This window comes from Phaseolus vulgaris, chromosome 10 (genome assembly GCF_051622355.1).
Source record: "Phaseolus vulgaris cultivar YP4 chromosome 10, ASM5162235v1, whole genome shotgun sequence".
Classification (NCBI taxonomy): Eukaryota; Viridiplantae; Streptophyta; class Magnoliopsida; order Fabales; family Fabaceae; genus Phaseolus; species Phaseolus vulgaris.
The window spans coordinates 34,021,406-34,034,926 of record NC_143507.1 but is presented as its reverse complement, the minus strand read 5'-3'; the positions used below and the strand labels follow the sequence as shown (position 1 = coordinate 34,034,926).

The 13,521-nt window shown below is 32.9% G+C and overlaps 1 protein-coding gene across 1 annotated transcript; it reads right to left on the bottom strand.

The window, feature by feature from the left end:
* Positions 1-5,008: 5,008 nt before the first annotated feature.
* LOC137819066 (4-hydroxy-tetrahydrodipicolinate synthase, chloroplastic) lies at positions 5,009-7,919 on the bottom strand. Its single transcript, XM_068622797.2, has 3 exons — positions 7,597-7,919; positions 6,594-6,686; positions 5,009-6,085 (listed from the first exon to the last, which is right to left on the bottom strand). The coding sequence occupies exons 1-3, from the start codon at positions 7,683-7,685 to the stop codon at positions 5,158-5,160; spliced, it is 1,110 nt and encodes a 369-aa protein (XP_068478898.1). The 5' UTR covers positions 7,686-7,919; the 3' UTR covers positions 5,009-5,157.
* Positions 7,920-13,521: the final 5,602 nt, after the last annotated feature.

Here is a 13,521-nt window from a genome sequence, read left to right as displayed (position 1 = left end):
TCCTTTGAGCATTTTCTTTTTAGCATTGAGTTCATACTTGTATTCTAGACCTATACAAGTTCCAATACATCATTTTCTATTATGTCTTTGCTAGTTCATCATCCTGTTTTTTTTATTCCTATTAGGATTCCTCTGTTTCTGAAAAAAGTGCTTACTGTTTTTCCTTATTGCAACTGATTTACGTACTGTAAAATTCTGAAATTCTGGATTTGAGATATTCAAAGTGTTAGAAAAGAATAGAAAAAAGAATCATTCAAAAATATGAAGTACACAAAAAATGATAAATAAAATAAAAAAAGTGTACATTTCTGCCGAAAAAAATACGGTAATCTGGCAGCGATTTTGAAAAATTTATTTCTCTCAATTGGCTTACTGTTTTTAATTGATTCCAGTGCCATTTTTGAGTTAACATCTTGAAGTTTCTGTGGTATAAATTTCATAATCCAGTTCGCTCTACAACGTTCCAGTTAAATCAGTGAATATCAAACACAGTTTGCATTAAAAAAAAATTTCCAGTAGCTAAATTTTTTTGTTTTCTTCATCTACTCTAGTGCTTTTCCTTAGGTATTCTTTTGTGTGCCTACTTTTCTCATTGAGTTCTTTATTTTCTTGATTGTCTTTCATTCTTACTCTTTGAGTTTGTCTTACATATAGTATTCCTTTTGCAATTACCTTTTCCTTGCTTATACCTTTTCTTGTTTGTCTTTATTGTTTCTTTGGTTTTGTGGTGGTTTGCTCTTAAGATTGGTGTGCTTGCTTTGACATATTTCATTTGAGGATTCCAAGGCCTCAAGATCAGATTGGTGCAAGAACATTATTTCTTTGAGAGTGATCTCTTTTTTCAGCCTCATTTCACTTCGGCAGTTTCATTGCCAAGCTCACTGTTTTTGCTAATTTTGTTTCTTAACTTGTTTGCTGTTTTTGTGTGTTTGCTGTTTTTTATTTGCAAAATGGCTGGCTATTCAAGTGGTGCATCTTACAAACAGCATTCTCCTTCCAAAGCTTCAGTCCTTGGTGAAGAAGAACATAGAAGAAGGAGGCATCACCATCATTCTCATGAAGAGAGCTATAACCGTGACCAAAGATATCACCAAGTGTTCAACATTGCTTGTAAAAAAGTCCCTAGTTTTAATGGTGATAGTGATCCTAATGTGTATTTAGAATGGGAGACTAAGGTTGACCATTATTTTCATGTGTATAAGGTCCAAGATGACCAAAAACTTAGAATAGTTTCTTTATCCTTTTTGGGCTATGCCAAAGAATGGTGGCATAAAATTGTAATGGACATTATATATCGCAAGAAACCTCCCGTGGTTTCTTGGAATGCTTTGAAAGAGTGTATGCGCGCGAGGTTTGTTCCTCCTTCTAGGAAGGAACACTTGTTGAAGTTCCAAAGGCTTCCTCAAGGACATAGGATGGTAGAAGAATACATTAAAGATTTTGAAACAACTTTGACTAAAATGAATATGCATGCTAATGAAGAGTCAAAGCTAAAATGGTTTGTACGTGGTTTGAGAAGAGATATTAGAGAAATTGTAGAATTAAATGAGTACTCTTCTTTAAAGAAAGTGTTTCGCCAAGCCATCAAGGTAGAATCCTATCTTTTGAAAACAACTTTCAAAAATACTCATGATTATAATTTCTACAACTCTTCTAGGAAGGATGCCAACAAAATGTCTACTCAAAATTGTCCTTCCAATTTTTCCAAACAAACCATGTTTCCAAACAAAGTTTCTACTACAAATCTTTCTACTCCTAAGTCACCTACCAAAACTTCAAATATCAAATGTTTTAAATGTTTAGGTTTTGGGCACATAGCTCTTCATTGTCCACAAAAGCAAATCTTAAAGATAAACAAGGTAACACAAGACCTAACTCACCCACTTCCCACAAGTCAAAATAAAAAAGACAAAGAAGAACAAGTTGACATGAGTCTTCTCCTTTCACCTCCAAGGTGTTTTCCTTCCTTATCTTTTTCATTACCCAAGGTTTCTATTTCAACACCATCTTGGTTAAAAAGTGTTAGGGATGATTTCATACCTCCTAATGGTTTTCACCATTTAAGATGCCTTTTCCCAAAAGATATCATCATTCCCAAACAAATTTTTCCAACTTGGTCGATTTATAGAACCTCCTTTTCTGAAATCCCATTGTTTACAAAAGATAAGTCATGTTTACATTTTTCTTCCACTTTTAATTGTAAAACTAAACTGACTTTGTTATATGCAGGGATTCAGAATTCGTGGACGAATTCTCTCCAACTCGAGGAGTATGATGAGAATCAAATAAAGGAGGCTTTTATTAATGGAGGAAGAGGACATCCACCCTCACATTTGAAGTTCTTCCTTCTAGTCTTCTCAAAATTAAAAGAAGAAATAAAATAAAGATGAGGCCCAAGCCCAAAGCCCAAGCCCAAGCCCAAGAAGGCCAAAGCCCAAAGAGCCCAAGTCCATCCCATGAGGGGCAAGGCCAAGCTTTGAAATACTCTTGTATAGTTTTAGGAGGTTTGGTTATTAAATAAAGGTGTGTGAAAATGTAAAATAAAGTCACATTGTCCATGTGACTTAGGAGAGTGGTGTAGGTGTAGTTTTTGGGAGGTGTCATAGTAGAAAAAGGTCACACCTCCCATGTGACTTGTTTTTGGTGGGAATTTCAAATGAGTTTATTTGAAATTTCCCACCTATTTTTCAGCACCTTAGGCTATAAATAGAGGTGCTTCCTTTGTAAAATTCAGATTTGAATTTTATCTAAAGAAACTATACTCAAAATTGGAGTGAGCATTTGGAGAGCTTTGAGCTTCTTCTCTAGTCTTATCTTGAAGGACCATGGTTTCCTCAAGTGGCGGCTTCCACACTCATCTAGGAGCATCCATTCTTCTAGTGGCGTGATCATCCAACCATTCCTCCATCTTCATGAGCATTCTCTTCTCCTTCCTTTCTTCTTCTTCAATTTGTTCTTATTGCCTTGAGTTTTGAGTTGTTTTTGTTTCGGTTCCTTTAATTTTCCAGCACCTATTTTCTGTTTAGTTTTTAAATTCTGTTCGGTTCTTTTGTTTTGAAGTTCAATTCTGTTCGGTTTGTTCTTTTCCTTCTCCTTTGTTGATTCAATTTGACAATATTTGGTTCATCCAAATGAGTTTGGGATTTGGTACTTGTTTTGGTGAGTTCTTGATCTTAGAACTATGATCCAACTTCTAAGAAAGTGCCTCTACATTTTCCAGCTCAAGGTGATTCCTCAAAGTGTCAAGAATCTTGTTCTATGTGGCTATTGGAATCACATCAATACACATTCTCCAATTACCGCTCGACTTGGTGACCATAACAACATTGGCCAATCAAGTTGATTACGAGTCTCTTTTACTTTTATATTAATCAATTTTTTTCATTTTTAATTAATGAGACTTTAAACTTATTTAAACTCTTAAAATGGTAGAGCTACTAAAAGGTTCTTACTAAACATGGTGAATAATGATTTATGATATAATTTTATTTGATATTTTCTGAATTAAATAATAAAAAAATTATTCTGAAATGAAATAATGCATATAGATTAGGAATTTTGTAAAATTTGATATAATTGAGTCCTACATGATAATAAGTATAATTTCAGTTTAATATTAAAATTAAAATCATACATGACAAATATAACTTTTTAATTTTAAAATAATTTTTCTTTTACTCATTTCAGAAAAATATCAAATAAAATTACACTATTTAAAAAAAAAGTCAAACAACTTTTCTTATGCATAACAGGTTTCGAGCTGCATGTTCTGGAATATCTTTCAGGCTACATTTGATCAATATCTACCTAAAGACAGATAGAATAATCAAATTAATATAATTATAATATTTGGAAGATTTAATTTGCGCAATTTAATTTTGATAAAACTAATATTAAATTATATTTATTTGAGAGATATGAATGAAGATTTTTTTTTAAAACTAGAAAATAAACATAATAACAAATAAAACTTTATTAAAAAAAATTATCTACCACATTTGTCTGAACGAAATTCTTTTCTAAACGAGATTCGACATGATGTGTTTATTAAATTGACTCCTTAATTTTTTTCAATTAGAAAATACTGAGAAAATAAATTATTTACCAAGTTGTATTAGTTAAAGTGACTCTTTGAAATTCTGTCTTAGCCAAATTCTAGACCTAAATAGAAAACAAACACAAAAGATATAAAAAAATGTCCCCACCAAGTGTTCGACCTATAAAGTGATTATTTTTAAAAGTAAAACATAACAAATTGTTTAATTTAAACCAAATTCCTTAATTTAAATTAGGAAACAAACAAAGTAAATAAAATTTAAAAACAGCCCACCAAATTGTCCCAATTAAAGTCAACATCTAAAAAAAGAAAAAAAAATGACAAATTGACCAAATTAATTTCCTAATCGGATTATAATGAGCATAAAATAAATAAAATTTTATTATAAAAGAAGCTAAATGATAAAAAAAAAAAATATACAATCTGTAAGATGTTCATGCATTATTGTAATAGATTGAAACAACAAGTATACTATGCAGTGGGTAATAAGATTCTTTCTTTAAGGCCACAAATTTCTTCACCATTTATTCATCTTTGCCTTCCAAAACTAATAGCATGGAATTCAACAAATTTTTATCTTATGAAAATATTAATTTCATTATTTGATTTTATTTTCTTTTTAGAAATGCTTAGAGAGAACTCTCTCCAAACAATTCTATAAACTTATTCAACATAAACAAAGCTACATATATATTAGCTTCTATTGTTTTACCACTAACTGATAATATAAATACACAGTTCTATATCTATAATTTTATTAGTTTTTCACTTTCCCATTATATCAAATCACTTTAACATGATAATTTGATTAAGTTAGCAAAATTGTTTTTCTTTTATTCTTAATTGTCATTATATCTTACTTTTAGTAATAAAAGTATAGAATAATTAAATTAAATTTTACTTTCCTATGTTCTGAATTAGATGTTCGTGTTTTAGAATCAAGTAACAATCTCAGTCAATAAATTGATCATTTTCTAATTTGAAGTTTGAAGTGACTCTATGGTACATGATATGGTTTTTGAACAAGACCAAACCTTTAAAAGAATAAGAAGGCCAAAAGTGTGAACTTATATACTAAGACTTGAATATGGTAATCTACATCAATATCGACCAACTATGATGAAGTCATCATCGTCAAGAACTTGAGCATCTTTTTCTCCAACAAAATGCTCTCGACCCATTTGCTTCACCAAATTCACAAACTCTACCCTTTTATCCACACGCAAGGGAACATGGGGTAGCCTGAAAACTGGTTTGATGACTCCAAGTTGAGCAAGAGCAGTGTTCAAAGCAATGGGGCCAGGCTCTTGAGAAAGCCAATCAAACAGAGGAATCAGCTTTGAATTCAGTGTATCATTCTTGTTTTCAAACATGAGTTCTCTCATCAAACCAGTAACAAGGTTGGCAGCAACAGATTGAACTCCAACAGCACCAAAATCCCATCTAGCATCATGGCTTATTTTATCAATTCCTGTCCATACAACAATCCCTTCATCTGTATACTGTTTGATCCTCTCAGTTCCCACACACTCCTTGACACCAACAAAATTAGGACTTTGTGCCAAGGTTTGAACTACACTAGGAGGAATATCTTGATTAGTCCTTGCTGGTATGTTATATATAATGATGGGGCCTATGGAAAGTACACTTGTATAGTGAGCAACCAAACCATCCAAAGAGGTTTTGCCATAGTAAGGGTTTATATGAAGTGCAGCATTCATTCCAACAGCAAAACCCCTCTCAGTGGCCTTAATTGCCTCTGATGTGCAGTTGCTTCCAGCATTACCGACAACCTTAACTTTGTCTCCAAAACAGTTAACTGTGTGTGCAATAAGCATTATTTGCTCACTCCAGGTCATTAGTTGTCCTTCACCAGTTGAGCCTGCAACAAGAATACCTTCACTGCCTTTTGCAATCTGCATATCCACCAAGTTATCATATGCATCAAGATCAATTTGGCCGTTTGGTAGGTATGGGGTTTTAACTGCAGTTATCAATCGCAGACTCCTAATGCCCTCAATCGATGTCCTGCACAAACAGTACATGCAAACTTTATTTCCATGAACAAGTAGTCGCAAAGCTTACTCTGTAAATCTTTAGATGTTTGTGAACATAATTGCAGAATTTGGTTAGCAAGTGTAGCTTTGTCAACAAAAACCAGCCAAGTCATGAAGCTAAAAATGCATAAGCATCTACGTTATTCATTAAAAGTTAAAATGTACATGCCAGTTGCAGATTTGTATCATATAAATTGTTATAAAACTGCGTTGCAGATCAAAGATACAGAACTTGATAGAACGAGCAAGACTTGTATATATATATATCCAAACTAAATCTCAAATCATTGAGTTAAAAAATCAATTCGTGAGGCCTCCAGAATTTGTACCCAGAGAAGAGATTTCAAATGTTCCAAGATAGTACTCATAATACAGAAAATAATTTCTTGTTGGAATACTAACAAATGGAATGTATTCAACAATTTAACAGAAGAAAAAACTCATCGAAGAGAATATATATTCATTATTAAAAAATCCACCTGTTTTTAACCACTGAAGTGCTTATTGGAAGGTGAAAATAATTTATTGCAGATGCTTGTGGAGGCTTCCAGTATGTATTCCTGGGATCTTTTCTGCACAAACACAAAATAGAGATTAAACTCACTAAATTTGGTATCTTGTCTGCATAGGTGGCACCAATAACTGATTTCAGTACATGTTAGAGAAAAGATTAACTTTTCAATACCTCTCATATATGGAACTGACTAAGATAAATGATCATTCTCCAAAATAAACTGAACAAGATATGCACTTCCTAACTTCTAAAGATAACTCCCACTAATCTCATCACTCTTCTACATAATTTCATAAAAAAACTACAAATTATATTATGAATGATAACTGCTCAAATACAGTGACAATTCGTGCGTGGGACAACATATTATGGATAATTCGATAACGACTCAATAGCGGGTGGCACGATAAGCCCAACAAACACTCGTTAGGATAGATTTTAAATGGCTCTGATACTATATTACGAAGTGGACTTTAAGCCTAACTCAACCCCATAAATCCGACTCATGAGATTGAGATTTGCACCTACTTATATACAATGAATTGTCCTCATATCTAGTCACTATGATAACTCCAACACAACCTCACCAACTATCATAATACTTACATTATTTTTAGTAACCTCGATTTCAGATACCAATGAACATAAACCAAAGTCAGAATTAACAAAGTTCAGAAACACATTATCACTGTAAATATTAAGAACTGAACTTTATGGGTGGTCCATAATGGATAGGTGATAAGCCCAAAACACTCTCCATATTATATACTCTAAAGATCTCTCATACCATATTAAATTTAACTTAAATTTGCAAAATCGGAAGTTTGCATCCCTCATATTGCTATACTATAAAATCTCTTTATCTCTTCTCATGTTTAATCTTAAAAAAAAAAAAAAACCATGACATACAAAGTAATCATGTATTTTGATTTAACAAATAATAATATAATACTAGAGTTTACGTTTACCTCTTGCTGCAAGTTCTGGCAACGGAGTGGAAAAACACTGAACCGGGTCCTGTGAACGACATGCTACAACTACAAAGGTTCTTCAACATGGTTACTTGACCCGAACTGAAACTGTACTAAGATCCGACCCGATTAAAGCTCTGAACAACGGTTGCGCTTCGACACAGTTGGAAAACATAAGACAATCGAAAGAGGTTGCAAGCGTTGACAAAGGAATCAGTGTTTACAACGCTTGCCTAAGCCCTCTTTGTGTGAAATGACTCCAACGATGGTTAGAAATCTACAGTGAAAGAAAAGATAAAAAAAAATGAAATTTATCCAACTATAAGAGTCAATTTAACTTGCTCTATTTAAGTGATGACTTTTTTACAACAACACAAACTAATTATTGTTCACACTTTTAAAGTTAGTTTCCTATTCATTCTTTTTCTTCAACACAAAATAGCAATTAATATATTTTTTTATGAACTTGTGTAAATTTTTCATCAATAATAAATTTTATTTGGTTGAAACCATATTTTTTTTTCATAAATAAACTTATTTCAAATTTTCATCCAAATTAGCAAATTAAAATCTCTTTGAACTAATATAAAATGATTTTGGTACAATTATAAGAAATGTGCTAGTAACACTCTTTAAAAATGCAATTGGTTCAAAAAACTGATTGAAAATTACCAAAAAGCATAGGCACTTCTTATTAATCATCTCAAATTTTAATTATTAAAAGTGAATAAGAACTTGTTAGAAAGTATTTGCCCAATACTTCTAATAAATGATTTAGTGTAACCTTTTTTTCCCAGCATTAAAAAATATTTAAGAAAATTTATCTACCTTCATTTTCTTTTTATTTATTTATTTAAACAATCACAAGAACAAAAAATATTAAATAAAAATTAATTTTAGACCAAAATATTTAGTTATTATATTGATTAATTTAGAAACTATTTTATAAATTAAAAAATTATTAGTATCCTAGGTTGCACTCTAATTCGTTGTACCAGGAGCTGCTGATGGTGTGCGAGGTACACTACAAGAAAAGAAGCAATTAGCTTCCAAATTCTTGCGTGGGCCACTTACGGATGTTACTATTGTCGGTCAAAATGGCGAAAATCTCACGCAACAATGGCATTCGACGCAAAACGGACGCACTTAATAATTTTTTTATTTTTAAAAACATCCAGTTTGCGTCGGTCCCGGCCCACACATATGTGTCGGCTTGAGTCGGCCAAGGCCCACGCATATGTGTCGGCTTGCGTTGGCCAAGGCCCACACATATTCGTCGGCACGGCCCACTAATTTTATATTTTAGGATTTTAAAAATATTTATTTAAATTTATTTAATGTATAACAAATATTTTTATATTTAATTCTTTATTGTATTTATTTTAAAATTATTTCTTTAATATTATAGTAAATTATTTAATTTATCAATTTTTAATATAAATTATTTCAATTAAATTTATTAAATTAATTAATTGTTTGATTTAAAATTAATTGAGTAAAAGAAAAGATGTATTTAAATTATTTAAATGTTATATAAAATATTTTATTATTTTAAAGATTATTTATTTTAAATTTATTTTATTTATATTGTCATAAATATTTTATTTTTGAAATTATGATTTAAATTAGTTAAATTAAATTTATTAAATTGATGAAGTGTTTAATTTTGAAATTATTTAAAAGAAGTTATCTTAAAAAGTTTATAAAGATTTGAAAACATGTAGAAAAATAATAATTAATTAAAAAATCGTAAAAAAATGCGTATTTAAATTTTGTAAATATTATATAAAATATACATAAATTTAAGAATATAAATTCAAGATGAAGTAATTAATTAATGCAAATGGTAATAGATGTATTTAAAAATAGAGAATAAATTTTATTTAAAAATGTTTTTTTTGGTTTAAGAAAAAAAAAGTTAGATAAAACTTTTGATTAGTAACTTAAATAAATTTAAATGTTATATGTGTGCAATGGATGAATGAACTAGGATTTTTGTTTTGATATCCATTATAATTTTAAAGATTTTATTTATCATAAATGAAGCATAATATTATCTTAAAGAATTAGCGAAAATATATATGATACAAACATATTAAGACTAAGTGTGAGTAAGTAACTTATTCTTAATTGTTAGATTGATACAATATCCAAAGTGTTCCAAAGTTGACTACATGCTCTATAAATGTCATTGTTATAGTTACTGAGTATGATCTCGAAAAGAAAGTAATGTTTTCCAACTGAAGCACATAATAATGTAGTAAGTTGTAAGTAACGAGATGACACATATGCAATATTCCTTATAAGTGTGTTAATATAGTTTCCCGATGTACTAAATAATAGGTCTTTGACAAAGTAATTTTAGTAGACTTAGTTCTTAATAAATGTAACATAAATAAGTAAGTTTCGACTGGGTGTGATATAAAATGAACTTAAAATCATGGAATACAGCTCATGATTACATTTTGGATTATAAGTTATGTATCGGTATGGGCGAGACCGACACATGGTCTCCCTGACCGAGACCCACCTGATTGTTCGAGACCTGGTGTACCTGACCGAGACCAAAGGGAACCTGGCCGAGACTTGAGAGACTTGACCGAGGCGACCGAGACCTGAGATACTTGGCCGAGACCATGGAAGCTTGTCCAAGACGAGTGGAATCATCACGGCCGACCCATACTACTGTTAATGCTCAAACCAAGGTCAGTGAAGCTAATCCGACATTAAGAATTAGGTAATACAACCCTAAGCGAGATCCACTCCGCTAATCAGGCCCAATAAGGTAAGCCCATTAAAATAATATAAATAGCACACATCCCAAGGAGAAAGGTACGTCATTTATTATTGTTCACCTACTAGAATACTGATCACCCGCTTCACTGACTTGAGCATCGAAGTGCCTTTGCAGGTACCCCCATTCGGTGTTCGCCCGAGATCGAGAGCCGATGGAGAAACACAAAGACGAGAAGGACCCCAGTCAACCACCGCAGTCCCATCTCCCTAACAGGAACAGGTTAATAACCCTAGTCCATTGTCAAGGTAAAAGTTGAACTAAGAAGTGCATTGTAATGGTTAAAAGAGAGTACCATAAGCAATTTGAGAAATATGAGTAATTTCGTGATAGTTATATAATTAACTTAAAATCATGGAATATAGTTGATTATTAGATTTTGGATTATAAGTTAGACGGGATGATGAAGGTATCATGAGTAATTTCAATAAAAGGGTTCATTGATATTTGTGGTAGTAGATGTTATGTCACATAAAAATTATACTTAATTTAGTTTTTGTATAAATTAAATTTGTTTACTGTTCTATAAATTAGATAAAGTTTTTTTTACAATTTAAATTAATTTTATGTTGTAAAAATTAAATTAAATTATTTTATATAAATTAAAGTAAATTTTTATTGTAATAATTAAATTAAATATTTTTGTATAAATGAAATATAAATTAGATAAAGTTTTTGTACAATTTAAATTAATTTTATGTTGTAAAAATTAAATTAAATTATTTTATATAAATTAAAGTAAATTTTTATTGTAATAATTAAATTAAATATTTTTGTATAAATTTAATTAATTTTTATATTGTATAAATTAAATTAAATTGTTTTTTATAAATTAATAAAAGTTTTTGTTATATAATGAAATTAATTTTTTTACATAAAATTAAATTTTTTTGTTATATAAAAAAAGTTTTAATTTATTTTTTAAATTTTGAATTTGATTTTAAATTAAAATAAAATTAAAAATTTTAAAGTATGTGTCGGATGTGGCCGATGCATACTGGGACTATATATTAAGTTATTTTGTCCCCGATTTTCCAACTTTAGAAAACTTAATTTTACTAATTCTTCAGTCCCCAATTTGCATGCAGCTCTCTTCAGTTCCCTCCTTTGCGTCTAGGTTTTCTTCGTGTGCAAATCTCTTTCGCGCGCAGCGCTACACCGCGTTCAATTGTGCCTTCGCGACCGTCATTGCATCTCCGCCTGCATAGCCTCCTCCGAAATAAAATTGAAAATTTCAAAGTATGCGTTGAATGTGGCCGACGTATACTGAAAACTTAATTTTACTAATTCTTCAGTTCCCTCCTCTGCGTGCAACTCTATTCAGTTTCCTTCTCTAGATGTAGCTCTCCCACGCGTTCGGCTCTGCCTCCGCGACCGTCACTATGCATTCGCTGAAGTCACTGCGCCTCTAGCTGCGTAGCCTCTTTCGCTTGCGTAGCATCCTCCACTTGCTTAGCCTTTTCTGCGCGCAGCTCCCTTCTAACTTTTGAACACTTAATTATACTAATTTTTTAGTTATCTCCTTTGCGTGCACCTCTCTTTAGTTCTCTCCTCTGCTTGAATCTCTACCCCACGTAAAGCTCTGCCTCCACGTCCAGCTCTGCCTTCGTGACCGTCGCTGCGCCTCTGCCTGCATAGCCTCTTCTGCCATAAAATTAAAAATTTTAAAGTATACATCGAATCTGGCCAACGTATTCTAGGATTATATATTAAATTTTTTTGTCCCCGGTTTTCCAACTTTTGAAAACTTATTTTTACTAATTCTTCAATTCCCCTCTAAGCGTGCAACTCTCTTCAGTCCCCCCTCTAGGTGTAGCTCTCCCCCGCGTCCAACTCTGCTTCCGCCTCCAGCTCTCCGTCCGCGTTCAACTCTGCCTCCGTGACCATCACTGCGCCTCCGCCTGCTTTGCAACCTCAACTCTCTTCCAATTTTTGAAAACTTAATTTTACTAAATATTCAGTTCCCTCCTCTACGTGCAACTCTCTTCAATTTACTCCACCGCGTGCTGCTCTCCCTCGCCTGTAGCAATGCCTCCGCGTCCAGCTCTGCCTCCGTGGATGTCGCTGCGTCTCTGAACTACATAGCCTTCTCCGCAATAAAATTAAAAATTTTAAAGTATGCGTTAGATGTGGCCGACGCATACTGAAACTTTATATTAATTTTTTTTGTCCCCGATTTTCCTACTTTTGAAAACTTAATTGTACTAATTCTTTAGTTTCCTCATATGCGTGCAACTATCTTCATTTTTATCCTCTGCGTGTAGCTCTCCCTCGTGTGTAGCTATCCTCCGCATCTAGCTCTGCATCCGCGTCCAGCTTTCCGTCCTCGTCCAGCTATGCCTTTGCTGCCATCACTGCGCCTCCGCCTACGTAGTATCCTCTGCTTGCTTAGCCTTTTCTGCGTGCAGCTCTCTTGTAAGTTTTGAAAATTAAATTTTACTAATTCTTCAGTTCCCTCCTCTGCGTGAAGCTCTTTTCAGTTTCATCCTCTGCGTGAACTTCTCCCCCGCGTGAAGTTCTGCCTCTGCGTCCAACTCAACCTCCGCGGTCGTCACTGTGCCTCCGCATGCATAGCCTCCTCCGCCATAAATTTAAAAATTTTAAAGTATGCGTCAGATGTGGCTGTTGCATACTGAGACTATATATTAAATTTTTTGTTCCCGGTTTTCCAACTTTTGAAAATTTAATTTTACTAATCCTTCAGTACTCTCATCTACGTGCAATCTTCTTCGGTTCCATCTTCTACGTGTAGCTCTTATCTGAGTGCAGCTCTCCTCTGTGTCTAGCTCTGCTTCCGCGTACAACTCTCCGTCCGCGTCCAGCTCTGCCTTCGAAGCTGTCACTGTGCTTTCGCCTGCGTACCCTCCTACGCCTGCTTAGCCTCCTCAACGATCAACTCTCTTCCAACTTTTGAAAACTTAAATTTACTAATTCTTCAGTTCCTCCTTCTCTGCTTCCGCGTCCGGTTCTGCCTCCGCATCCGTCACTGCGTCTCCGCCTACGTAGCCTCCTCTGCGCGCAACCCTCTTCTAACTTTTGAAAACTTAATTTTACTAATTCTTCAGTTCCCTCCTCTGTGTGCAGCTATCTTCAGTTCCCTTCTCTACATGTAACTCTCCCGTGCGTGC

Excerpts from the sequence above, each read along its gene's own strand:
- LOC137819066 (XM_068622797.2), bottom strand. The coding sequence starts at position 7,685 with ATGTTGAAGAACCTTTGTAGTTGTAGCATGTCGTTCACAGGACCCGGT. Across the intron at positions 6,687-7,596 it reads GCCAGAACTTGCAGCAAGAG|AAAAGATCCCAGGAATACAT; the intron begins GTAAACGTAAAC and ends GTGTTTGTGCAG. Across the intron at positions 6,086-6,593 it reads ACTTCAGTGGTTAAAAACAG|GACATCGATTGAGGGCATTA; the intron begins GTGGATTTTTTA and ends CTGTTTGTGCAG.